This window comes from Panthera pardus, unplaced genomic scaffold, assembly GCF_024362965.1.
Source record: "Panthera pardus isolate Hobbes unplaced genomic scaffold, ASM2436296v1 HiC_scaffold_5, whole genome shotgun sequence".
Lineage (NCBI taxonomy): Eukaryota > Metazoa > Chordata > Mammalia > Carnivora > Felidae > Panthera > Panthera pardus.
In genome coordinates this window covers 5307535-5334571 of record NW_026526980.1, presented here as the reverse complement: position 1 = coordinate 5334571, position 27037 = coordinate 5307535, and the positions used below count along the sequence as shown (strand labels likewise).

Below are 27037 nucleotides of genomic sequence, written 5' to 3'. Positions count from 1 at the left end.
TGGACAGACCTTGAGGGCGTCAGTGCAAAGTGAGATACAGAGATACGAAAGGACACATCCTTCGCGATCGCACATATGCAGGGCACCCAGGGCAGTCACATTCGCAGAGACGGAGAGGAGATGGTGGGTGCCCAGGGGAGCGGGGGTGGGGGCTGTGCAGCGGATAGAGATTCCCCAGTTTTTCAGGATGACAGAACGCTTCTGCAGTTGGGTGGTGGGGACGGCCGCGCGGCATTATGAATGCACTTTGCACGACCAGACTGTGCGCTCAGGAGTGGTTCGGATGGCACGTTGTGTGTGTATTTTACCGCAGCGACAAATTGGGGGTCCGGGGAGAAACAGCCGAGAGGGACTCCTGTGTGAAGAAAAGACACGAATAGGCTTTTTCACGGCCGGAGGAGGAGAGTATAAGTAAGCAAGTGTGGAAGTTACAGCCTAATAAATGTAAATGAAAACAATAACAAAGTATCATTTACACTTATTAACAGATGCTTTGACGTGACAGAATCTTGTGTTGATAAAATGGAGTGAAATTGGCACAGAGAGATGGAGCTAATAGCAGAAGTGAATTGGCGTCACCTTTTTGGAAGGCATTTTAGCAACATTTGTAAGAAAGCACAAAAATTGTTATACATTTTTGACCCAGTTAATTTTACTTTGGGGAATTAAGGAACTAGGACTCGCAGAGAAGCATGAGCTAGTCACTCCCTGTAGCATTGTTTGTATCTAATGGTAGAAGCACAGCTAAGTAAATTACAGTTGGGCGTTTGATGGGATTTTTGCCCATTTATTAGAACAATGCTTTTCGTAGAATTATTGAAAAGAATTGCATTCGAAATATATGAATACTGCTCTTAACAACATGTGGGTATATACACCAAGCCTGAATGAGAATCCCAGAAAGAAGGCCCGATTGGCCCAGTGGAATTCTGAGTGATATTTACAACAGTGTTTTTCTTTCAATTTTACATGATTTTGGAGTGAAAGTCGGGAGGAAAAACGGTATTTGATGATAGGCTAGAGCGTGCCCTACCACTTGTTTAAAAAACGGAACTCTGACGTTTCAGGTAGGCTCGCCCAGGCAGAGACGGGAGTGCTGTTGAGTTGTTTAAAACCATTCTAAAGGGGTCCCCCTTTTGGGCGAGTGCATGGCGCTGGTTGACGCCCAATTGCCATGATTCTCTGAGAACTACTATCAAGTTAATGATTCAGAAAGTCCCCACTTTTGTATGCATTATTTGTGATGATTGATATCCGAACCGCCTGTCCGAATGGCCCTCCAAGGTCTGCTCCCTTCTTCGAGGACTACTGTTTGTTTGTGTTTTTCGTTCCATCTGAGCAGTGCCTGCCAGCTGAGGTTGGGGGGGGGAAGCTGAGTGCCGGCTGCAGGAGGGGCCACTACCTGCTTCACCAGTAATAAACCCCAGGTTGGGTAATTCAGCACACATGGCATTTTCCAGATTAGAAAATTAATCTAAAATCTGCTAAGAAAATGTGTGTTTTGTGGCCTCCATCCGGAGTTACAAAATATAAATATAAAAGAGAGCATCACCTTTACTCTCCAGTTTTCTTACCTCTTCAGAGGCTTGATGTGTTTTGCACAATGATTTCCTTTCTCCAGAGCTAGTCCAGGGATTTCACTGCTTGCCCAGACCCCGTGAGGGGAGCGTGGACTGCTCCTGAGGTGTCAGTGAGGTGTTTTTCTTTTGAAAGTTCATTTTTACTCTCAGGACATGTCCCTTCTGCTCCGTAAGTTAAAGTGGAGAAAGTTGCATGTTCTGGAAGCGTCGGTTCTTGTCGCCTGAGCTGCACCCATCCTGGCGTAGTAGTACGTTCACTCAGAGGGCCAGGATCTTCATTTGTTGGAGAAAGTTCTTTGAGTTCGGAGTGTCTTGGGCCGATCTTTTACTTACTCTCATCTTTCCCTCTGCCGTTGTCAGGATTGATGTATCTCAGAATGACCTTCCTTGGGAATTCATGGTTGACCGTCTCCCTACTATCTTATTTTTCCCCTGTAGCAGGTAAGTTTTTTTCACTATTTTCGATCTTTACTCAATATTTGGGCAGATGGGATTCTTTTGAAAATGAAAAGGGTTTAAGGTGCTTCACAGAAATGAAATGCAAATCATTAGCTGTTACTAAACTATTTCGAATAGAATGTATTGTAAAAAAATGTTCCATTGAGGGGGAAAAAAAAGAAAAAAAAATGCGCCATCAGGGACCCGGGGTAAAAGGGCTTTCGTGTCACAAGGTCGGAGGTGGTTTTTGGTAAGAACTTCACCCCTCCCACAGTGTTTTCACGAGCGTGCATGTGGCCGTCAGAACTCGTTTGCCTTCTCGGTCTTATGAGCCTCCAGTGGATGCCGAGATGGATGGCAAAGAGCCACGTTCACCTGGGCCAGACAGCAGCTCCTCTCTCGAGTCCCCCAGGCGTCAGGCCCTGGCTGACCCAGGCTTTCATGTGCCTCATTTTCCATCGAGTTCTCCTGATGCCCGGCTTGTCCCTCCTGTGCAAGCTGGAAATGGAGACGACTCCTCACTGTACCCCGTTCATGGGATTCAAGGAGCCTTCTCCCCACGTGTGCAGACTTCCGTGAACGTCCGCCACGGGGCTCTCCCCTTGATGTCTTCACATCATGCAGGCGGACTCCAAGTCCAGTGATGACAGCAACTGCCCTGAAAGCCCGGCAGGCGGGGACGGGACCTAAGCAAGGAGGATGAACGGCCTAACTTGGCAATTACTAAATGTTGGGTGCGGATGTTTTGCTAAAAGGGAAATGAACTCTTGGCCTTTAAAAGCCTGATAAACGAGATGTTCTGACCCTTTTTAAAAAAAAAGATTCTCTTTTGTTTTCAAAAGGGTCCTCAGGGACCTAGTCACACAACTCTGATGGTATCTTTATAGGGAAAAAGCATTTGCAGGTTATTCTAACGAGGTCCTTAATTCGCGTATGTGGTGTCTCCTCTTTTAATTTCCTGCCCTCACTTTTACTGTTCACGGCAGCCACTGCCGTACTTTTTATTTCTCATAGATACCTAATCATTTCCTTGTTGTTTCCTCTTTATCTCAAGGAATTTTTGCTGGAATACTTCCTGGGGTAGTAGGGTCCTGTCACATCATGCACTAAAAACAGAGCGTGACTCATCCCGTTGTGCTGACTGTTGTCATGAGCCTCTTTCCTTCTAAGAAATAAAGTGCCGCACAGCCAAGGAATCATGGACCATAAAGCAGTTTCATCTGCGTGGGATGGAGGTTGGGCAGGAAGTTTAACGAAGCATGGTTTTCGAATTTCAAACATAGTTTGGAAAAGTATTAAAGTCCTAACACCCAGCAGGTGCCAGCAGCTAGAATGCATGAGTATGTCTTGAGCGAGACAGAAAGAGATACACCGAGAATTGGTGACGGGGTGTGTGTTGGGGGACTGAGTCAGGCTGGAGTGCCTTGCAGTAGAAAGTTGCCTGATTGTCCATGTGAGGATGTGCATTGGTGGTCCCTGCAGCCCCTTAGTGTTTTGTTTTTAGCTTTTTTAATGTTTATTTATTTTTGAGACAGCACTAGTGGGAGAAGAGCAGAGAGAGAGGGAGTCACAGAATCCGCAGCAGGCTCCAGGCTCCGAGCTGTCAGCACAGAGCCCGACGCGGGGCTGGAACCCACAAACCGTGAGATCGTGACCTGAGCCGAAGTCAGACGCTCAACTGACTGAGCTGCCCAGGCGCCCCTGCGGCCCCTTAGTATTGGAAAGTCAAGAATGTAAATACTGAACGTGAGAAGAGTGTCCAGCTCTTTGTTAACACAGAGAGCTTGGTAAACCAAAAAACCTCATTACTGCTCTGGAATGGAATTTTCCTTATCTCCTAAAAGTAAAGAGTAGTCGCAAGAGAAGTGAGCTCCCCGTTAGCTGGTCCAAATTGAATGAGTGCTCAGGTTACTCAGAGGGTGTGAACAGGCAAAGGGTGTGAGCTGACCGCTGGCAAGAGAGGAAAGGAGAGAGCCCTTTTTCACGGGGACTGTGCTTACGTCCTCTTCAGTGAAAAGAATGCAAAAGCGTACGTGCGTTTTGATAAAAGCAGCCTGCCCACACGCTCGGTTACGTGCGCAGTAAGTAGGGAAGTGTGAAGATGTTGACAGTTACTTTGGAGGAGGATTCCAGGTGATGGGGGGGTGCCTCGTTTGCTGTGCACATTGCCTCCAGCCAGCACGTGTTTCACAGTCCTGGAACAGAACCACATGCAAGGGCTTGTCCTCTGCCACAGGGCGCGCCCTGGGCCGCCTCCTGCGGCCGCTGGCTTTCCTGTGCAGGTGCGGCATAGAGCCGCTGTTCCTGCCACCACTGCGTGTGACGTTTCAGAATCGAGGCGCTCCTCTGGCCCCTGGGTGAAGACGTCACAAGGATGGGCTGGTTCATTCTAGCATGTGCCCTGGCAAGGACCGGGCCTCGTGAGAGGAGCAGCCCGCCCGGCCGCAGTAGCACGGCCCCGTCTTTGGAGAAGATGCCTTACACCCTCGGTCAGGTTTTTATTTGGCCGTTTAGGTGCTAGAGCTACGTGAACACACGCCTAGGGAATTCCGAAGGGAGTCGGACCGCGGGGCCTTTTACCACCACGTTTCCGAAATGATTCTTTCCTGGGGAGTTTGTTCACACTGTGTCCTTGCTACTTGTAAAAAGTGGGAAAGCGCTTTAGCACGCGTGTCAGGCAGATTCACGGGGGTGGCGCCCCGAACTCTGCTCTGAAATAGCGTGCTTACAGAGGTCGTTTGCGGTCACGTGAAGGTCTCCCACCCACGCTCCGGTCCCTCGGCAGCCCCCTCTGGGGGCAGTTCGGGTCCTGTGCCCTACAAGACTGGGTTTGCGCCGCCTAGATGGGTCTCAGCGCCGATCCGGCCTCTGCTCGTCCTTCCCCGCCTGCAGCCCACAGGCACCAGGTGGCTTGTAGTCGTCGAATGGCTGGGAGGGCGCAGTCGAAGAAAGCTTCTGGAGGCTAAGAAAACCATGTTTTAAAGTAGGGTGTGGTTATATATTTACTCTGAATATTTGACTTTTCCATTTCCCTGAAAGTCTCCCTGAGTGTGGTATAAAATGGGGCATATGCGATTTTAATTTCCCTGTGATACTTATTTCATTGGGAAAGAGCTACCCATCAGTAGAACACCTTTTGTCTTAGGTATTTGGCCTCTGGCTTTGTGTGTGGCGAGGGCTCGTGAGCTTGTAATGAGTGGTTTCTGGTTGGGCTTTGAAAGAACAGTATGATTGACTTTAGGCTAACGCTCAGCTTTCAGGTAACTCGTGCCCTCCTTCCAACAGTCCCGTGAGGGCAACAACACTCCCGTCACCCCTTCCACGGGTGAGGGGGTGCAGGGTTGCAGAGAGGCCGCCGGGCTGGGCACTCACGACGGTGGGCGGCAGTCTTACAGGTCTGCCTGGCAGGTGGCCCTGCCTCACCCCCGTTGCTTTAGGACAACATAGCTGCTCTTTGCCCACCTTGTGCGTCAAGCTGGTGGCTTTGATTTAGTGCGGCCAGATTGTGTATACACAGGTCACTGTACACACGCCAGACATTTTGGTCATCAGGCAGTTAAATGACAACTTCTCAAAAGGAATTTTCTGCATCAGGGCTTGCAACAGAGTTTTGGGGAAAACCCCCTTCCTACATCACTTTGCTTCCTTATTCTGTGCTCTCAGGGCGGGGCAGCCTTCCTTTCTCACAGTCCCTTGGTGGGTCTGTTTGACCGGAGTCGGGGCCTGAGTGACACTTCGCCCATTTTGCTAATAACAATGTCTCCAGATGTTGCCAGATGCCCGTGGCAGGGGCGGGTTATAGTCTCCCCCAGGTAAGAACTCCTGCTCTGAATAACGCGTCCTACCGGCTGGCTGAAGAAATCCGGCTGAGTGTTCAGTCTTCATTTCACCAAGCACTTTGACGGCCACAGGGTGACACAGGTGATGTCCTGCCCGGGGACGCCCTTCCTTACCGGCCACTGGGCCTCCCAGAGCTCGAAGAGGCCCCTCTGCCCACACGCTGCCGGTGCCCTCTTGGGCCTGGAAGCTCCTTGTCTTGCTTAGAAGGTTGTTAACAGAAACTGAGCTCTTTGTCCTGGGAACAGACACACAGTTGAGATAAGCGGCCTTAATTACAGAACAAGCACAGGCGACAGGCTCCGCCTTGTAGAAACATTTTTGCCCAGATAACATTTTCCTTGCTGACTTCCCGTAAGTAAAATCCTCAGAATGTCTCCTGGTGGGAAGCCAACAGCCTGGCCTCCGGTGGCAGTGCCGTCCGGACGGAGCGTGTTGACGGGGCTGTCCCCTCTGACTCCTTTCCCTCTCTCTCCAGGAAGGACCGCAGTGTGAAGTACCCCGAAGACCTTCCCATCACCCTTCCCAATCTGCTGAGGTTCATCCTGCATCACTCGGACCCGGCTTCTTCCCCTCGGAGCCGGGCTGATCCTCCCACCAAAGAGTGCGTTCAGAGCGAGGCCGTCTTCCAGCAGGGGCACATCTCCCACTTGGAGAGAGAGATCCGGAAGCTGAGGGCGGAGATCGGCGCCCTGCAGCGGGCGCAGGGGCAGGTGGAGGCCCAGCTTTCGAGCGCGCGCAGGGACGGGCACCGGCTGCTGCGGCAGAAGCAGAGCCTGGAGGCGCGCCACGGGCTGCTGCGGCTGCACAGCGAGCAGCTGCGGGCGCTGGCCGAGCGCAAGGCCCGCGAGCTTGAGGAGCTGGCCCGCAGGCTGCAGGAGCTGGCCGACGCCTCGCAGGACCTCCTCACTGAGAACGCGTGGCTCAAGATCCTGGTGGCCACCATGGGGCGGAAGCTGGAGGGCCGGGACGGAGCGGACGAGCTCGCTCCCCCGCGAGAGGCCCGCCCCGACCGCCCCGAGCCTTCAGGTTCCCCCCGGCTCCCGGGCAGCGCCCCTCCGCCTCCCAACGTCAGCTCCGCGCCGGCGTCCGAAAGGAGCGATGAGAACAGGACAGGCTGACTTGTAAAACGACACGAAGAAATCCGAGGAGAAAGCTGTACGTTGGGAATATATTTATGCAAATTTTATTGAAATTTATTGTAAATAAAGATTTTCTCAGTGGTCTAGAAAATCACGTTGAGTGTCATTCAGCTTTTCTTGAACAGGGATGACATCCCTCCGCTCATGGCACAGATTTGGTAGCTTTGAGACGGAAGCAGTAGCCCAGCCCGTTTGAAGATGTGGCTGAAACATCGGTCGGCGTCTCAGCGGCTCAGCCACCGGGTTCCCTCCCCACCCCCCCGTCGCTTCTGTGAGGACTCCCGGGATGAAAGGCTGATTTCCTGACCGGCCCATTGGAAGACCTCAGCACAACAGTCGGGCTCCTGAGAGAGAACTGAATGAGAGGCCGTGACTAAGCCATGTGGTTTGTGGCTCTGGACATTACGCTTAAAAAAAAAAAAAAGTAGCTGTCGATCCAGGAACAATGAGTCCTATTATGTGGTGGTTCTCGGCCTCTCCAGGCACTCCCAATGGCCCCACAGAGACACCCCCCCCGCCACTGGTGCCCCGCTGTGCCTGTGACCGTGACCGGGCACCCACTGCCACGGCAGGGATGTCACCCCTGGCAACTGGGGCATCGTGGGATCGAGGACCCGCCGGGAGCGGAACCCAGGACAAAGTGGCGGTTCATCATTTCAAAACCCAAACCTCCCTGGGACCTCCCCGCTCGGGGTCAGCCCCGGGGTCCTCGGCTCCCCAAGGGGACGCAACCTGGGCGTGCGCTGATGGCTGGCTGCGGGAAGGAGAGGTAGAAAGCCTGGAAGTTCTGAAATGCGGGGAGAACAGATCAGACACCCCGACGCCTTCCATGTTTGTCTGGAGGGCCCTTCAGCAGAAGGCCAGCTATCTCCCTGATCTCCTGCCCAGCATCTTGGAACGAGCTGGCCCCCTCCGGCCTCCGGGGGCTCTTGCCTGACTTCTCAGTCTCGGCCATCCCCATTTAGGGGCCGACATCTCTCCTGGGCTAAATAAGGTCCAGCCACCTTGCCCGGGCTCCTGGGTAGCCCCCTGGGGCATCTCATTCCTGCCTTCAGCTCACCCGGCTAAAGAGCTACCCTCCTCCCTCCCCCCGAGCTGATACTTCACGTTTGACCCCCAGTTTAAGTGCTGCCAAAATGAAGTGTTCCCTAAGCTCCTTCCTTGGGGGTTCCAGAAAGTAGATGAGTTCAACATGCTTTGTTGAGGAGACTTGGTGAGGCCAGAAGAGCCTCGGCCAGCCTGAGCAGGCGGCCAGAGCTTGGGAGGAGGAAGGGGTGGGCTGGGAGTGGGGTGGAAGCCGCCGAGGGCCAGGGCTCCCAGGTGAAGCCCGGGCCGGCCCCCAGTTTACTACGAAGGATGCCTACACAAGCCACGTTTTAATCACCATAGCTGAGGATGTGCTTCGGGATTGGGATTCACAATCTTAGCGAGTTCACCCAAGTGGGACGCCTTGGGGATGCAGGCTTTGGGGGTGCCGGCCCCACCGAGACAGCCACCAACTCATCTTCGTGGAAACCCGGTCCTGAACCTGACACTCACTCTCCCCCCACCCCCCTCCGCACCCTCCCCCAGGCGCCCTGTACCAGGGGCCGTCAGGCAGGTGATGTGCTCACAACCCTGGGCCGCACTCGGGGCTCTCCGAGCCAGGTCAGGGTACTCTCCCAGGTGGCCCGCCAGGGAAGGAGGGGCCTGGGACCCAGCAGGTGGGTGGTACTCTGAGAAGAAAGGAAACTAATGTGTGAACAGGGGAGGGAAAAACCCCTCGAACCTCCCCCCACCCTCCAGTGCAGAAAATACTAAATACGACAACAAACAAAAAAGCACGAGTTCCTCTTTCCCGGGCCGGCTGGGTTTCAGATGAAGGTTGGGGCCACGGGCTCTGGTGTTTCCAGCGAAGCCTGTGCTAAGTGATGCCAGGGAGGGGGACAGCACGGGGGGGGGGGGCAGTGTTCGGCCTGCTCGAGAAACTGCTCCGCCGCCAGGCCGCCCGGCAGCCCTCGGGACGCGTGCCCTGACTCGTCCTTCACCGGCTCGCCAGGGGCAGCGGCCTCCTTGCAGTAACTCTGCTCTCAACGGGAATTGGTCTCCGGCGACCGAAGCAGGGGCGTGTGGTTCCTCCATCCGTTGCCAGCCAAGCAGAAATCCCCACAGCACCCCAGCTGCTGAGCCACGACACTGAGAATGAACGGGTCACGTCCTCTGCCTGCACACGCCCGTGTGGAGACCCCTGCGCCGTGGACCGCAGGCCCTCCTGTGTCCCAGGCCCCCGCCCCCGGCGGAGCCTTGCGTCGGCTCATCGCTACGGTCGGTCCCACGTGCTCTACACGGTATCGTTAAAAATCAGCAAACCAGGCTCTAAGCACATGCTTCCAGGGCCTATTTACACTTCAGAGGGTTGTGAGTCCCCGCATTACAGAAGTAGCTCCTTCCGGAACAGGCTCAGCTAAACATTCAAGTAACAAGAGCGCTACGGGGTCGAGAGCCCCGGCGAGGTCAGGCCTGCCCACTGCCTGCAATGGGCAGTCCCACCAGGAGGCCGAGGGGACGCCCGGGGCCACCGGGTCCTGGCTCAGGACGGCCAGGACGTCGGGAGTCCGTGCATGCGGTGACGAAGCCCGGCGAGGCCGTGCCAGCAAGCGTCAGCCCCGCCTCTCAGCGGCCCCCGCCCGCGCCTCCGCACCGGCTGCAAGCGGGCCTGGGGGCCTCGGCATCCCGGCTCAGCCGTGGACTTCTGGGCCGCTGGGGGTCAGCTTGGCCTTCCTCTCCACGCACGGTCCCTTGGCGGAGTACTGCACCAGCAGGAAGGGCTCCTTGGTCTCGCCATCCCCCACGATGCTCTCCTCGTCTTCCGACTGGCTGATGCGCTGCAGCCGCAGGTAGCACCAGCAGCCCAGGATCAAGGCCCCCAGGGCCGCGATGGCGATGAGGATGACGATGACCGTGACCACGCCCGTGGTGGGGCTGTGGTCCATAATAGACATGGTCAGCGCCTGGGGACGCTTCCGCAGGAGGAAGCTCGCAGGGCGGTCGGCTCAGCGAGGCTGGAACTCAGGCTGGACGCAAGGGCCCTGGAAGACAAAGCAGGGGTGAGGCGCCGGCGGGACTCCGACAGCTAACAGGCTCGGAGTGGGGGACGGGGGCTCTCCCACGGGGTCTCTCTGTAATCAGATCTCAGGCCTGACCACCCTGCCCTCATCCCAGTGAAAGACACTGGGAAATGACATCAGTCCCTCTCTCAAACAGGCGGCATGGGGAAGTCACCCAGTCTTCTGGAACACCTGGGAGAGGGAGCTGCAGCCGGCCTGGGAAGAGCCCGAAGCAGCCCGGTCCTGGACCGTGGAGGCACTCAGGACGGCTCTGGGGAGGGCAGGGAAGGGCGGGACAGAGCAGACCCCACGGGCTCCAAGCTCAGCGGCAGGCACAGGACCCAGACTGCACACGGGTCAGTACACCAGTGCCTGTCACTACAGATGCATCAGGGCCACGCCCAGGGCCACGGGGGACCTGGTGTCCGGATGCTACGTTGGGCGGGGTGGGTGAGACCCAGGGAGGCGAGGCGGAGGCTGAGCTGGCAAGAGGGGACGGCCCTTGGGGAGGAGTGTTCCTGGCAGGGGAGTGGCGTCTTTGAAGGCTCTGAGGCAGGAGAGGGCCTGCTGCTGAGAGGGCGCAGGAGCCGCAGGCGGTGGGCAGCTGGACCCGAAGCGTCAGCTGGTGCCAGTGGGCGGCCGGACCACCGTCTGGCCGCTGCAGGCTCAGACCAGCCCCTCCGCCTCGCAGGGCCTCGGGATCCTCCTCTGTTAACGGGGCTGGGGACTGGCACGGGCGGCCGGCAGCGGGAGGCACAGCACATACAAAACACCCAGACTCTTCCAGTGATGGTGGACGAGGCTGGAGGTGCTGAAGCCAGCGGGCTCCCCTGGGTCCCAAGACCCCGCACTTTCTGGCTTCTCCTCCTCACCGTACACGAACCAAATGATAGTGACTCGTACCCGAATGGTGTGAGGGTGGGGAAAAGCCCGCGCCCTCCGGGCACGCGGTAAGAGCCAGCTGCGGGATCCATTTCTCTGGTGAGAGGGACGTCAACGCAAGGACGCAGCACTGGACGGGGAGGTTTTCCCTCCAGACAGGATGGAACTTGACGTCCTTGAGCAATCATCGCCTTAATTAGAAATGGTTCTCACCCACACCAGGGAGACTCCCCGCCCGCCCAAGGCCAGGCTAGCCTGAAGGTCAGAGGCAGCTAAGTCCACGCCCCTGGGGTCTGTCCTGGGACCGGGGGCCCCCCAGTACGGCCCTGCCACCGGTGCTCACGTTTGCAGAGGCATCCTGGGCAGGGGGGGTGGCACTGTCCCTGCAGTCTGCCCCCTTCTTCCCACCTGCAGGGTCAGGCTGCTGTGGTCACGGCCAACAGGCTCCCTGGCCCACCTGTACGGGTCCACTGTAGCCAATACCCGGTCCCCCAGAGGAAAAGCCCCGAGTCCTTACAGTGACCTACAGGGCCTGACGGGACGCATCCCTACCTGCTGCTACTCCCTAGCCACAGTGACCCCACTGCCTCTGACCTCCAGGCCTTTGGCCCCGCAGGTCCTCCTCTGCCCCAACGCTCTGCTCCCCTCGCCCTTGTCCAGTGGCTCTCAGCTGGGGCGACTGTGCCTCCCAAGGGACATTTGGCAATGTCTGGAGACATTTTTGCCGTCACCACTGGCTGTGGGGGTGCTACTGCTATGGAGTGGGCAGAGGCCAAGGATGTGCTAAACATCCCACAGTGCCCTCCACGAACAGAGATCGGGCCCCAAACATCAACAGTGTGGATGGAGGGTGAGAAGCCCTGATGCTGTTGACGCCAGCTGGGGGGAGGGGGGGGGGGGAACGCCTTCCAGGCTCCGCAGTCCAGCGGGGAGAGTCCAGGAGGGTCTCCTTGTCCTACAACTGCACCTGCTCTCCCCCCCCCCCCCCCCCCCCGCCCACCACTCCCTCCAGGGCACTTGCTTCAGTGCGCAACCCTGGCTCCCACAGCACAGCCATCTGGTTAGCACTCGCCTCCCCCATCGGGCTGTGTGCTCCAGGAGGGGCCCTGCACATTTCTGTGCTGCCAAGTGCACAGGCTTATCCTGGCTTGTTCCCCGTCCTCGGCAGGGCTGCCATCAGCTCCCACAAGCCCTCTCAGCCTGTCCCCCCAGGCCTCCAGACAGGACAGGTAGCCCCCCGCCCCCTCCGCACACCCCTAGATGGCCTGCCAGCTGGGCCGGGGAACCTGTCCCCACCCCCAGGCTCTCCTCCTGCTAGGGAGGACAACCCACGTGCCTCGTCCCTCTCCCCGGACCTCTTGTGTCCAGGGCCTGCTGGCGCACCTGCCTTCCCACCAGGCCCCCGGACAGGAAGACAGCGCGGTGTATCAATTCGGAAGGGGAAGTGTGTGTGTGTTTGGGGAGTGGGGGTGGTTTGGGGGCAGGAAGTGGGAAATCAAACAGTGGCAGCAAGATGGAGGGTGGGGGGACCCCAGGGGCCGAACCTGCCGGGGGGCCTAGGAGGCACCTACAAGTCCAGGGGGAAGCCAAGTGGCCCCTGGACTGATGAGGAAACAGAGACAGCAGCAGCCCCAGTTTAAAGGGACCCTTCGAGAGGAGTGGTGACCTCCAAGCCGTGTCTGCTGCACCTGCCCCAGGCCAGGAGGACTGGGCAGAGCCAGGTATGGGCCTCTCCCCGCCATGAGCATAGAGCCGGGTGACCAGGCCATGGGCATGACCGGCCTATGCTCCCTGGCACCCCCCGGAATGCGTTTGCTTATTGCTTCATTCACTCGGCAACACTTCCTGGGAACTGATTAAAAAACAAAAAATCTCACCGCGTCATCCGCTGCTCAGAACCCTGCCTGGCATCAGCAGAGAATCAAAACCCCCTGCCCCTCCCCGTCTTCCCACCTCAAGGCCTCTGAACTTTCTGTTCCTTCTGCCTGGAATGTTCTTCCTGGGTTGTCCCATGACTGGCCCCTTCCTATTATATGGGACTTCCTCTGCAGGTGCCTCTGGGAAGATATCTTCCCAGACCACCCTGGCTCCAGATGCCCCACCGCCCCACGCCTGCCACCGCCTTGCACAACTTTGTGTCATTCCCTAGGGCTCCCTGCTGCCTGAAGTTCTCTCGGGTCAGAGAACGTGCCGCCTTGGCGGACTCTGAGTCTGTAAGCAGAGGGCATTGTCCATCTTGCCCACGGCTGATCCCCAGCCCTATTCTCAGCACACAGCAGGCGCTCAATAAACGTCTGCTGAGAGTTCCGAGCCTGGGGACAGAGTGATGAGACAGAGGGGCCCCTGCCCTCATGGGGATCATGGTCAGCAGCACCCCGCCCCCGAGCCAGCTCTCCAACCCAAAGCCACTACTGGGACCCTACGCGTGGGTCCCCGCACCTGTCCCAACCGACTCCTGCCAGAGGCGTGCAGCCTGAGAGCGAGGGCAGAGGCATCGTGTGCAGGTGGATCCACAGCAGGCCTGAGCCCATGAAAGGCAGCTGCCTCCACGTGCTGGGGGGCAGGGAGAGGAGGGGGCCACCAAGAATCAGAGCCCAGAGGAAACCTGAAGCATGAGGGCGGCTGGCTGGTTCCAACCCCTGCACCCCCTTTGGCCCGGGCTGGACCCCACCTCTCCTGGACTTCTCTCATGCCCTTCTGAACCAAAGTAGCTCCTGCAATCAGCAGACGCCTGGCCCTGATCCAGGAAAACCCACGGGGTGGGATCAGGAGGGCCACAGCTTGGGCCGGGTGGGTGCCCAGGATGGCATGTGGGAGACCCGGACCCCTGAGAATGATCATCAAGGAGTTAACATTCATTCCCTATGTTTAATCCTCCTAACGACCCTGCTCGCTGGTCTCAACCCCCCCTTTACAGATAAGGAAACTGAGGCACAGACAGTTCGAGTAGATTGCTCAAGAGTGAAGAGCCAGAAAGCAGGATGTGCCCCCAGAAGTGGAAGCCCAGGTGACCAAAGGAAGGGGTCTTCCAAATGCAGAGGGTGGGGCCAGACTGGTGAGGGGGTGGGGGCGGGCAACAGAACGTACTCCCTCGTCCCCCACCTCAGCAGCACGTCCTCACGAGCTCCCTCGGTCAGGACAAAGATCAGCACTGGAAACCCGAGGCCATCTGGATTCCCTGGAACATACAGGACCAACCCTCCACCCTCCCACTCTGCGGACCCCCGGCCCTGCCTCCCTCGACCAGGGTGGCCTGTCCCTCAGGTCTCCCCCACAGCTCCTGCAAAAACAGGCCCTGAAGCCCCGCCTCCCAGTCTACTGAGGCCGCCCCCCTGAGCCCCCCATTCCCTGCCCCCTCTGCCCACCAGCAAGTTCAAAAGGAGAGTCCCCACCTCGGCCACCAGCAAGCTGAGGGCAGATGCCTTTCACTGTCCTGCTCTCCCTCAAAGGCCCACAACTTAGGTCTTCCCCAAGGTAGCACTGGGGTCCAGTTACCTGCCTCTTCATGGGACCCCAAAACAGAGCCTTAACCCCAGTCCACGGGTGACCTTACACACTCAGGCCCAGGGGGGCCACAGCTAGCAACAGGATTCACACCCCCACCTCCCCCACGGCCTTCCCCCCTCTACTGTGAGCTGTTCTGACCTAGCCACGCAAACTGCCCCGCATGGCCTCAGTTTCTCAGTGTGCAAAGTGGGAATGAGGCCCTGACCTCACCCCCCAGGCTGTGGGGAGGATGAGCGGTGATAAGCAATGGGAAAACGGAAGGGCCATGGGGCCATGGGGTTTGCGTGTCACCAGGCACCACGCCTTCCTGGTGCCACAGGGAGGACAGTGAGCCCTTGGGACCACCTCCGCCTCCTGTCCCCAAGGACCTGCCTCCCAGGAGGGTACAGAGCCTGGTCCGGGCCTGTAACGACACACAGCCTCTTCCTCAAGGACACCTGCCACCTTCTCGCTTAACTGGGCATATCACGAGTGTCACCCCGCCCAGCAGGACGCCAGCTCGCCACCCCAACCCTGCAGCCTCCATCTCTGGGACGACCCTGCTTACATGGGCCCCTGCTTACAGTGCTTGTGGCACTGCCCCTAGGGGTTACGCCATGCCCTGCGACAACAAAGCCATATATCTGCCAGGTGTGCCAAGAAACCAGACACTGCCCCTTGGGGGGACCCCAGTTCACAAGCCAGAAACATTTCCTGCCTGGTTTTCCGATTAGAAACACAGGATTGCAGGCAGGACACAGGTGAAACATCTACTCGGTGCCAGGCCCAAGCAGGCGTGGGGACCCAAGGATGCATCCCGTGAGGTTCCTGCACTCCAAAAACCAGGATTGAGAGTAGCAGGGATGCCGATGGGAAACTAACCATCACGGGGCTGTGCCCAGCCACGTAGCCAGTGTCCCCTCAGCCTCCGTCACCCACCCAACCATACCCCAGCCCCCCCGAAGAGGAAGCTCGCACCAGAACCCCCTAGGTTCCCCGCGGGCAGAAGAGGAAGCTGGTACAGACTGAGCCGAGGGATTGCCCCAAGGTCAGTCTTGGTCTTGCGTGGCCCAGGCCTGAGGCTCATGCCCCCACCCTGTGAATCAGCCACTGGTCATTCTCACAGGGTCAGCCACTTGGCCCAACGACTCTGGAAATAACAGTAGATGCTGAACAAAAGTTGGCAATGATTACTTTGTGCTAGACGCTGAGATGCTGAACGCTTCACACGAATCAGCTCTCCTTTCAGCCTCAAAACAACCCTAGTGTTATCACTATGCCCACTTTGCAGATAACATGCGGCTCAGAGAAGTTCAGTCAATTGCCCAAGGTCACACAGCTCAGAAGTAGCCGCAGAGGGATTCAAACCCAGGCAATCTGCATCTGGAATCCCAGATTTCAACCCTAACAGGGAAATATCATATTCTTGACCCCCACCTCCCCACTCCCCTGCCTCAGGCCCAGGTGAACCCCTGTCCCACTGGGGCAGGCAGAGTGAGGAGGGCTCGATGCTGGGGACACAGGGATGACAGGCGCCCGGCAGCTACCGCGTGCCTAGCGCGGTCGACGTGCAGGCGCGGTGCCAGACGAGCTCCACGCACCCTCTCATTTAACCCTGCCAGGCGACGCCATCTCCACCCCTCCACCAAGGAGCTGAGTGAGGCTAGAGGGACGAAGGGGCTCAGCCTACTGGGGGACAGCTGGAGGGGGAGAGACAGCTGGAGAAGCGACTCCAGTCTGCCCGCCCGGGGGGACGGAGGGGGGGGCCCACTATACCCAGTCATGCCCACGCCGCGCAGTCATTGCCGATGGAAACCCGGCACCAAATGCTGCGGCCCGTCCTCAGTTTCCCCACTTGCGAAATGGGCGCCAGACGTCGCCAGCAGCCGCACTCCCACCCCTAACCCCCGGAGCCCGCCGGACCACCCTGGGGGATGCCAGGACGCCCGACTTCTCCGTTAATTTTAAATATCCCGAGGAGCCCGGCGGCCGGCTTGGGGCGCGGAACTGCGGGCCGCGGTGGCGGGCATGCAGTGGGGGTGGGGGGAAACACCCGCTCCCCGCAAAGCGGCCGCCGCCCCCCGCCGCCTCCTTTGTCCCGATCTCGCCGCAGCGCAGCGGACAAAGAACCCCCGCCCGCGGGCGCGGGCCCCCCGGAACAGACCCTCCGCGCCCCCCCCGCAGCCGCGCCCCCGCTCGGGCCGTCCCTCCCCCGCCGCGGCGACCCCCCACCCCCACCCCCACCCCGGCTCGCGGCCGAGCCGCCCCTCGCGAGCCCCCAGCCCATCGGGGGCCGCCCCTTCCCCTCCCGCACGTCCCCGCCCGGTCCCAGCGCCCGACCCGTCGGGCTCCGCTCACCATGGCGCCGCCCGCAGCCCGGCCCGATCGCCCCGCGGCAGCCCCGCGGGCCCGGCTCCGCCCGCCAGCTAGCCCGGTCCGGCCGCCGCGCACCGTCGGGACGCTGGAGCCCCGCTCTGCGGCGGGCGGAGCATCTCCGGCTCCGCCCCGGCGGGAGGCGTGGCCCTCTGGGAGCGGCCAATGGAAGCCCGCGCTGGGACGGTGGGGCGGGGCGGACCGGGGCGGGGTCACGTGCGCGCGGGGCCGGGGCGGCCCGGGAGGGGCGGGGGCTGAGCGCAGCTGGCAGTCCTGGGGGCGGGGGCCGGGGGCCGGGGGCCGGGGGCGGGGGCGGGGGGCGGGCTCGGCCTCGGCGCGCGCGGATTGGGCGCCTGGGGCTGTGCGGGACGCCGGCCGCAGCTCTCCCTCCAGCGCCCCGTCGCTGCCCCTATTCCCGCCCACTCACGGAGAGGGAAACTGAGGCGCGCCGCAGGTAAGGGTGTAGCCTGGAAACGGGGAGCGGCGGAACCCCGGGCCGGGGCAGCAGAGAGGCGGGACCTTGGAGTTGAACCTGCTAGTCTGGGGAAGGAGCAGGTCATTCACTCGTCCCTTCATTCGTTCATTCATTCATTCATTCATTCATCGTTCATGCTTCCGTTGGCTCCACACTACGGAACACCCACGGGTGCCGGGCTCGCCGGTGGCCACGCGAACAGACACGAACACGACAGACAACGCCCCTGCCCTCACGGAGCTCTCATGCAGGTGCGGGCTGAGGCCGCGGGGCATTTGGCCGCTTGTAGTCATGGAATTGAACGTATGAACCCTGGGATTAGCCCCCACCAGGTGCCACGACCTGTACTAACCGCTCAACACACTTCTTCGACCCGACCTGGGACAGAAGAACCAACCCAGGCTCCAAAGTACTGAAGTACCCCCAGCCCTCTCGTGATAGAGGTGGGATTCGAGGCCGGGCCTTGTCTGCCTGTAAACCCCAAGGTGCCAGTTAGTAATCTCCATTTGTCCACCCAAAAAGGCAGTCCAGCGAGATGACACTCCCTTTGTGGCCAGCTGGGGCCTACAGGAGAGGTGAGAGTGGGTCCTCCAAAGCCTCTGTGGCCCAAGTTTCCAGGGCCCCCCCGGTCTGGAAGGCAGGAGGGGGGCAGGGGGAGCCCCTCATCCTGGGAGCTGGAAGTCTTGTCTGCTGTAACAGTCTTTCCCAGCCTCCAGCAAAGCCTCTGGGAGAAGATGGGAGGACCCAGCTCACCAGGCCTGGTGGCCAGGCCCTCCTTACTCCCCCCACTCCACAGCTGGCCTCTTTCCAGGTTTGCACGCACCCAGCTGTTTCCCCGCTCTGGGCCTTTGGCAGTGCTCTTTCCTCCTCCTGCTGCAGCATTCTTGCCCTTCACCTTTCAGATCTCCACAGCAGTCCCCTTCATTATTCTCCCTGGTCTGTCTCTCCCCCTCAGGACTGGGTCTGTCCTTTTCTGCCAAGTCTGCAGAATCGCACCTAGCACCCAGTAGGTGCTGAATATGGGGATGATGCGTGAATGAATGAATGAACAATCACACTGCAGAATTCCGGGCCTGGCCCCGCTACACCCTAGCCTAGGAGGTCCAGATGGTGAACTGGGGGAGGGGGGGTGGGTGGCTGGAGGGGGTGTAATTAAGCGGGAACAGGGGACAGAGAGGCACAGGGAAGCCCAGCTTGAGGTCAGGTACCCCTGAGGCCAGATCAAGCATCTCAGAGCAGCTCCTGGGCCCTGCCCAGAGGAGCCACACCTGGGAGCCCAGAGCAGGAGGAAACAGGTTCTTCCCAAGGAGCCAGTTCTAGCGGGTCTGGACAGCCCCATCCTTAGTTGGCAAAGACCTCATTAGTGGTGAGGACATGGCAGGGGTGAGCTCAGAATCCCAGTGCCAGGACTGGCAGATGAGTGAGGATGCCAGGGACACTCTGGGGAGAAAGATTCTGGGAAAATGCCCCATGACTTAAAAGTTGAGAGACCACTGGGTTCAAATCCAGCCTTTCCTGCTGGCTAGCTTTGGAAAAGCAGCCTACCCTCTCTGTCCTTCATGTGAAAATGGGGGTGGGAGTTAGGTCACCATCACAAGGTCATTGTGAGCCCATCAAATACTTGGTTCCGATGCAGAGGAAGCAATCCTACCCATTCACTTTTACAAATTTTTTTTTTAATGTTTATTTGAGAGAGAGAGAGAGAGAGCATGAGCAGAGGAGGGCGAGAGAGAGAGGGAGACACAGAATCTGAAGCAGCTTCAGGCTTTGAGCTGTTGGCACAGAGCCCGATGTGGGGCACCAACTCACAAACTGAGATCATGACCTGAGCTGAAGTTGGAGGCTCAACCAACTGAGCCACCTGGGTGCCCCGCTCTTAACATTAGTAACAGGGGCAGACAGGTGTGGGGTGAACTTGGGCTTCACCATGTGGAATTGGGGCAAGTCACCGCACCTCTCTGAGCCTCAGGCTCCTCCTCTTCACAGGGGGGTCCCATGAAACCCACCCGTGGGAATGCTCAGAGATGGGGGGGCTGGTCGTAGGCGACCTGGGACCAGGCTTCCTCTTGTCCGGAGTGACTTGTTTCAATAACAAGAACACGAGTAACAGTAGCAACAGACAGCAAACACCACATATGCATAAGCACATTTTAACCCCATTTGACGGATGGGGAAACTGAGGCACAGAAATCACCTGGAAGTCGTGATAAAATGCATATTCTGACTCAGTAGGTCTGGGCCTGAAGTTCTGCTTTTCTCACAAGCTCCCAGGGGGTAGTGATGGTTTGTGAACTGTGCTTGGAGCGGTGAGAGGTGAGGCCCTTGGCTAGAGGTCACACAAGTGGGGGGCCCCCCCGAGCCTGTTTCGTCCTCACATCGTAGGCTGCCGAGTGCCCTTAACCGTGGCTGTAACTTCCTGCCTGGCCCCGGCCTTCTCCCCTACAGAGAAGAAGCAGGAAGCGTAGGTCCCCTCCCCAAGCCCATTTCCTCTGTCAGGGCCCCTGCCACCTTCCTCCAGGGTGACATCTGGCCCTTAGAACCTCCCAGCCCCCAGCATCTCCCAGGGGGGTCCTCTCTGTTGATGGCGTGGAGCTTCGCAGATGCTCATTAGCCAGGAAGATAATTAAGGGCGAGCGATGAGTTCACCCTGGCTCCCTGGGGCTTGCTGAGACCCAGCTGGGCCTGCCCTGTGCCAGCCTGGCCCTGTGCCCGCTTCCCTGGGGTGCTGGAGGGGCCGGAACCAGGGAGGGGCTTTCTGGGGAGCAGAGAGGTGTCAGCCAGCTGACTCCAGCTGGGCTTCCCTGCTTAGCCACAGCTATCAGGCTGGGTCTCCCCCCAAAAGGGTACCAGGCGTAAATACAACTGGAAACGGCTGGGCCTTCGGGCCGTTTCCCAAAGGGAAAGGTGACCCATTGGTGAGGTCTGCAGGGTGGGGTTAGGTAGGGCACAGAGAAGCCGTCACGTAGCTCTGAATCACACAGCGATTGTCTGGTTCAAGGGGAAGAAGCTTCACCTCCTGTTATGCAGCTGTAACATCACTTGAAGGCTGGCTCAGCCCCTTGTCACCCGGAGAGAGCAGACCCTGGGCTCAGAATCTTGCTCTGTCTACACCCTTGACCTGGAACTTAATAGCGTGTCGTTCTCTGCCTATGTATGTTTGCAGTTACTTTCTCTTTGTGGCACAGGTATTGCTTTGCCATTGATGATAGTGATATACCCATTGCTTATTACATCACCCTAATATTTAGTGGGGTGGGAAGAGTGAGTCACCTTGAAGCAGAATGTAACGGAAGATAAGTGTAGAGGTGACACGGGAACAGGGAAGCAAGGGGACGGTGGCAGATGGTTGGATGAGGTGGGGAACCTGTCCAGCCGGCCAGAACTCAGGTTAGGAGCCCCAGGTGCACAGAATTGCGGGCACATCATAATCTGGATCATGGTGTATTCTCTTTGGTCCTTGCAGGACCTGCTCTCGTTTTCTTGAATATTTTTTAAGGGTTTGTTTATTTTTGAGAGAGAGAAAGAGAGTGCACGAGCAGGGAGGGGCAGAGAGACGGGGAAACAGAATCAGAAGCAGGCTGCAGGCTCCGAGCTGTCAGCACAGAGCCCGACGCGGGGCTGAACCCACAAACCGCGAGATCACAACCTGAGCTGAAGCTGGATGCTTAACCGACTGAGCTACCCAAACCCCCTTAAAAATTGCCATAATTATTTTAGTCACATACTACGCCCATCCATCAATTAGGACCCTAACAATGGCCAACATCTAATCCCGAGGCAGCCCTCCCATCCCTGCCTTGTATCCTGTCTGTCTCTCAGCCTGCTTTCCCTTTTGATTGGTTTTATCATACCCACATCCTAAAAAATATACAGGCACACGGTGGAGATATTGTCGATTTTTTCCAGACCAACGGAGTAAAGCAAATACCGCAATAAAGCGAGTCAGATGCTTTTTTTTTTGGCTTCCCAGGGCATGTAAGAGTTATGTCTACACCATACTGGAGCCTATTAAGTGCGCAATAATATTAGGTCTAAAAAAACGATGCACATGCCTTTAGCAATTCTAAAAACACACTAGCCATCGTCTGAGCTTTCAGTGCGTCATAACCTTTCTGCTGGTGGAGGGTCTTGCCTCGATGGTGATGGCTGGTGGCTGCTGAAGGTGGGGGTGGTGGCTCTGGTGGTTTCTTAAAATGAGACAACAGTGAAGTTTGCCGCATCGATGGCTTTCCTTTCCAGAACAATTTCTCTGTAGCACGTGACGCTCCTCGCGAGCGTGTCACCCACAGTGTAGAGCTTCTGTCCAAACTGGAGCCAGTCCTCCAAACCCCGCTGCTCCTTCCTCCGCTCGGTCTCTGGAATATTCTCGATCCCTTGTTGCCGTTTCAACCACCTGCACGGCATCTTCACCAGGAGTAGATTCCATCTCAAGGAACCACTTTCTTTGCTCCTTCATAGGAAGCAGATCCTCATCTGTTAAAGTTTTACCATGACACTGCCGCGGTTCAAATAGAACAATAATGAAAAGGTGCGGAACATTTTGCAAGAATTACCAGAATGTGACACAGAGACACAGAGCGAGCAGATGCTTTTGGGGAAAAAGTCACCCATAGACTTGCTCAGCACAGGGTTGCCATGAACTTTCAGTTTGTAAAAAAAAACCACAGTGTCCGTGATGCACAGTGAAGCGAAGCGTGGCAAAACAAGTTCTCCCTGTGTTTTTAATTTTAGTTTCTTCTCGCTCACTTTATTAGAAGAGTATATTAGCTTCTCAGGGCCGCTGGGACGCATAACCACAAACCTGGCGGCTTAGGACCATAGAAATTTATTCTCTCTCAGTCCAGGAGGTCAGAGATCTGATATCAAGGTGTCGGCAGGGCCGTGCTCCCTCTGAAGGTTCCAGGGAAGGATCTGTTGTTCCCTGTCGCTCCTGGTGGCTGGTGGCCAGGCTTGGCGGTCCATGGCCTATGGACGCGTCACCCCAGTGTCTGCCACCGTTGTCCCAAGTGATCTCCCCTGTGTGTCATTGTCTCTCCCTCCCACCCCCCTACATTATTGAAGAGTAATCGACAAATATAACTATATATTTAAAGGGTACAGGGATGCCTGGGTGGCTCAGTCGGTTGAGCGTCCGACTTCGGCTCAGGTCATGATCTCTCATTTTGTGAGTTCAAACCCCGCACTCGTGAGCGTCCAAGCTCAGTTCAGAGCCTGAGCTTGCTTTGGATTCTGTGTCACCCTCTGTCTTTGCTCCTCCCCCACTCTCTCAAAAATAAGTAAACATTAAAAAAATTTTTTTAAGTATACAATATGATGATTTGATACACATATACATTATGTACCAAGAAAATTATATCGTGATGCTGAACATCCTTCTCAACCATGGATATACATGGTATATCAAGGTAATCGACACACCCGTCCCCTCACATGCTTGCCTCTCTGTGTGTGTGTGTGTGTGTGTGTGTGTGTGTGTGCGTGCACGTGTGTGTCCCACACCTGCTTCATCCATGCATCCGTTGATGGACATTAAAGGTTGTCTCCATGTCTTGGATCTTGTGAATATCGCTGCAGAGACATAAGGGTACAGGTGTTTCTTCAAGATCTTGATTTCCTTTCCTTCAGATCTATACCCAGAAGTGGGATTGCTGGATCGTAGGGTAGTTCTACTTTTGATATTTTGAGGAGCGTCCATGCTGTTTTCCCTCCTGGCTGCACCAGTTTCCATTCTCACCCGCAGTGCACCAAGGCTCCCCTTCCCCACTTCCTCCCCAACACTTGTCTCTTGTCTTTGTGATGACAGCCATGCTAACGGATATGAGGCGGTATCACCTTGTGGTTTGGATTTGCGTTTCCCTGGTGGTGAGTGATGTTGGGCACCTTTTCATCTACCTGTTGGCCATTCATGTATCTTCTTCGGGAAGATGTCTGTTCAGGTCCTTAGCCCATTTTTCCATCGGATTGTTTGCTGTTTTGGCTATTGAGTTGTATGAGCTCTTTATATATTTGGGATCCCATTCCGTAGATTGCCTTTTCGCTTCATGGATGGTTTCCTTTGCTTTTCACAAGCTCTTTGGTTTTATATAGTCCCACTTGTTTGTTTTAGCTTTTGTTGCCTGTGCTTTTGGTATCTTATATAAGAAATCATTGCCAAGACTAACATCAATGTTTTCTTCTGGAAGTTTTATGATTTGAGGTCTTACATGTAAGTCTTTGATCCATTTTGAGTTAATTGTTATGAGTGGTATGAGACAGGGGTCTGGTTTCATACTTTTGCATGTGGATATCCAGTTTTCCCAATACCACTTATTGAAGAGACTTATTTTTCACCTCTGTGTGTTCTTGGTACCCTTGTCAAAAAAATTAGTCGACCACGCATGGGTGAGGCCCATTCTCACCCAGTATGACCTCATCTAAACTTAATTAATCACATCTGCAAAGACCCTGTTTCCAAATAAGTTCATATTTACAGGTTCCAAGGATTAGGACTTGAGTATGTTTTGGAGGAGGGGGAACACAATTCAATCCACAGCAAAGGGCAGCCAGGCCACCAAAAAATGGTATCAGGGCATATGAATCTTCTGGGACTTAGTTTCTTCATGTAATAGTATGTAGCTAGGATTGACCCATAATAGTTCACTTGTTTTAGCTGTTCTGTCCCAGTCCACCAGGTCAGTGGACCCCTGATCCATCACCTCTCCTGCGGGTGGCCTTTTGGGCCGTGTCCCATTTGGGTCGTGTCCCACTTGGCTTTTGTTTAAATTTTTTTTATGTTTATTTATTTTTGAGAGACAGGGGGAGACAGCACCAGCGGGGGAGGGGCAGAGAGAGAGGGAGACAGAATCTGAAGTAGGCTCTGGGCTCCGAGCTGCCAACACAGAGCCCGACGTGGGGCTCAAGCCCACGAGCCGTGAGATCATGCCCTGAGTCAAAGTTGGACACCTAACTGACTGAGCCACCCAGGCGTCCCTAAAGTGGTTGTACTAATTACATTCCTACCCTCAGCATGTGCCACCCATGTCCTTTCTGACACTTGGTATTTTTAGATTTGAAAATGTTTGCCAATTGAGTATAAAATTATTTCTAGTTGAGATCTTGATCTGTATTTCCTTGATCACTAATGATACGAAGCATCCTTCTCAACCCTATGGACTAAAACATCTTCACATATACTTTCTACTAAGGTTCTGCAGCTTTGTTTTAGACATTTGAGTTCATAATCTATCATCCTTCCCAACACTGAGTTCTAAAGGAGATTTACCTATAATTTCTATTAAAGACTTTTAAGTGTTTTTTGTTGATCATTGGCATTTAAGTCTTCAGTCTAGAGTTGAGCTTTGTATAGATGGTACGAGGTAGGGATCGGTCGTATAATCTCAGGGGCTTTTGTAGGGTAGCAGGTGTATTTGGGGAACAGTGGGACAGGACATTCGACTGGAACTCTGGAGTGTACTGGAAATTGCTCACCGGATTTTCTCAAATTCTGCTTTTTCAAATTCTGCTTCTCGCATGGACTGTCGCCTGTGAAATCTTAAGCTTCATGTCTGTGAGCCTCAGTTTCCTCATCTGTACAACAGTGGATACTGCCCTGGGTATGGAGATTATATGAGTTAAAATATGCAGAATGCTCCCAACGTTGCCTGGTACACAGCATAAGAACACTGACTAGCATTTATTGAGCACTTACTGTGTGCCAGGTCACTTGCCGAGTACTTGATATGTGCTATTAAGTCAGTGGGCCCCTGGCAACTCCACGAAATAGATGTTATTCCCTACCGTTTACAGATGAGGAAACTGAGTCTCAGTGGGGATGAGTAAATCCTCTGAGGGCACACAGCTAGCATGCAGTAGAGGACTCGGACCCTGGCAGTCTGGCTGTAGACCCCTCATCCATCACCACCACCCATCAAAGCCATTTCCCTTCCTTTCCTCCGTAGTCCAGAGTCCAGCCCCTGGGCCTGGGGAGCGGAATGGCTGCCTCTCCAGGAGGAAGCATCTGAAGGTTGAAATGGAGTGGCGGTAGGCAGTGAGGTTGACCCCCCCCTCCCCCGATTCCCCTGGGGCCCCTGCCTTTGACTCTGAACTCATGAGAGGCTGTTGGGGAAGTCCATCCAGCCTCTCCCTCCATAGGCCATAGACCAGATGAATCATGGGCCATAATGTTCCCCCAGGGTCATCCATTATTCACAGCTGCCAATCTGGGCCTGGGGTGGCTTTGGGGTCAGGCAGGAATTACTCCCAAGGCCCGGCTCCCCGAGGCTTTTATCCACAGCTGAGCCTGAGCACACAGCCCCCTTGTCTACATCAGAGGGCTGGGGGCTTCCCACCGAGAGAACACGGAGACTCCAGCACGTGCTGTAGGCCTGTGGCCGCCAGTAGACAAGGGGCTCAGAGCTGCCTTTGAACCCAGCTTTGTCACTTTCCAGTTACTGATCGCTGGAGGTGCTGTTACTACATTTGCTCCTCCAGGGACGGTGTCCCAGCCCCGTTTAGGGTATAAAGGCAGAGTGACCCCTCAGGGAGTTGCAGCCTCCTGCAGGAGACAGACCCCTGATGTGCTGCATGCAAAAAAGGGCTTCTAATCAGCCAACACGTCCCCCCGAAGAAGCTGGTTCAAGGGGATGATTCATGAAACGGCTGTTTATTGAACACCTGCTATGTGCCCCATAAGCTTCTGTGGTGACCACCAGTCCTGTCCCCACCTCCGTGGCCCTTACAGTCCAGTGCCCCAGGAAACGCGGGGCCCTGCTAGGGGGAGACCTCCCATGGTCAGTCTGCGGCCACGCTGGGACATGGGCTGGGGGCAGAGGGCTCCCAGGTCTGCACATGTGTGGGGTAGGGACTCATGAACACCCATCCCTGAAACTACAAAGCCCATGTCCCCCACACCTGCCTGTTGGAAGACTCTGCCTGAGGGGCCGGAGTAAGAGTGGAGTCCCCCAGAACCACTCAGACCTGAGATTGTCTTTTGGCGTGTATGAGTTTATCGTTGCACAACAAACTCCCCAACCCTTAGCAGGCATGTTTTTTCTTGGAGGTTCTATGGGTCAGGTATTCCCGAGTGGCTCAACTGGTTGGTTCCGGCTCAGAGTCCCTCATGAGGCTGCGGACAAGAGGCCATCCAGAGCTGCAGTCACATGAAGGCTTCACGGTCGGAGAACCCACCTCCACGCGGCTCCCACTCACCTGGCTGTAGGCAGGAGGCCTCCGTTCTTTCACGGCGAGGGCTTCTCCAATGGGCTTCTTGAGTGGCCTTGCAATATGGCGGCCGGCTTCCCCAGCCTGAGTGATTCCAGGTAGGGAGCAAGAATGCTCATCACGGAAGTCACCCCCCATCACTCCTACCATATTCTGTTCCCTAGAAGTGGTCACTAAGTCCAGCTCACAGCTCCACTTTTTGAGGGAAGGGGTGTCAAGGAATTTACTTGAAAATCCCCCATGGAATATACTTGAAAATCCCCACACTGGGTGACCTTGGTGCAGTCCCTTCTGTGTCAGCCTCATTCTTGTCATCTGTGGGACGGGGGTAATGAGCCATCACACCTGCCTCGCAATTGCCCTGGTGACAGTGAGACAAGAAGATACAAGTGCAGGGCTTGTCATGTGAGAGACACCCCAATAAACCCCAGTCATTGATAGCACTGTGAGTATTTAAAGGGACTTAGCCAGGGTTAGCCCCCATTCTCTTTGCCCAGTGGGTCTCAACCCTGCCTGGCTGCACAGGAGGATCACACACAG

General features: G+C 56.2%; 2 protein-coding genes and 1 long non-coding RNA gene across 4 annotated transcripts in view; 2 read left to right on the top strand and 1 right to left on the bottom strand.

Annotated features, from left to right (window-relative positions):
* TXNDC11 (thioredoxin domain containing 11) overlaps positions 1-7091 on the top strand; it is a 60074-nt gene extending 52983 nt beyond the window's left edge. For both annotated transcript variants that reach the window (XM_019468608.2, XM_019468609.2), the window contains 2 exons: positions 1941-2021; positions 6334-7091. In XM_019468608.2, the coding sequence (XP_019324153.2) occupies positions 1941-2021; positions 6334-6976 (724 nt within the window). In that variant the 3' untranslated portion in view covers positions 6977-7091. The remainder of the gene's footprint in view (positions 1-1940; positions 2022-6333) is intronic.
* SNN (stannin) lies at positions 7015-16944 on the bottom strand. Its single transcript, XM_053894432.1, has 2 exons — positions 16810-16944; positions 7015-10065 (listed from the first exon to the last, which is right to left on the bottom strand). Exon 2 carries the CDS (start codon positions 9976-9978, stop codon positions 9715-9717), a length of 264 nt encoding a protein of 87 aa, XP_053750407.1. The 5' UTR covers positions 9979-10065; positions 16810-16944; the 3' UTR covers positions 7015-9714.
* Positions 16945-17156: 212 nt separating this feature from the next.
* Positions 17157-27037, top strand: part of LOC109278334 (uncharacterized) — a 66048-nt gene continuing 56167 nt past the window's right edge. Inside the window, exon 1 of the long non-coding RNA XR_008419386.1 lies at positions 17157-17278. This is a non-coding gene — a long non-coding RNA (uncharacterized LOC109278334). The remainder of the gene's footprint in view (positions 17279-27037) is intronic.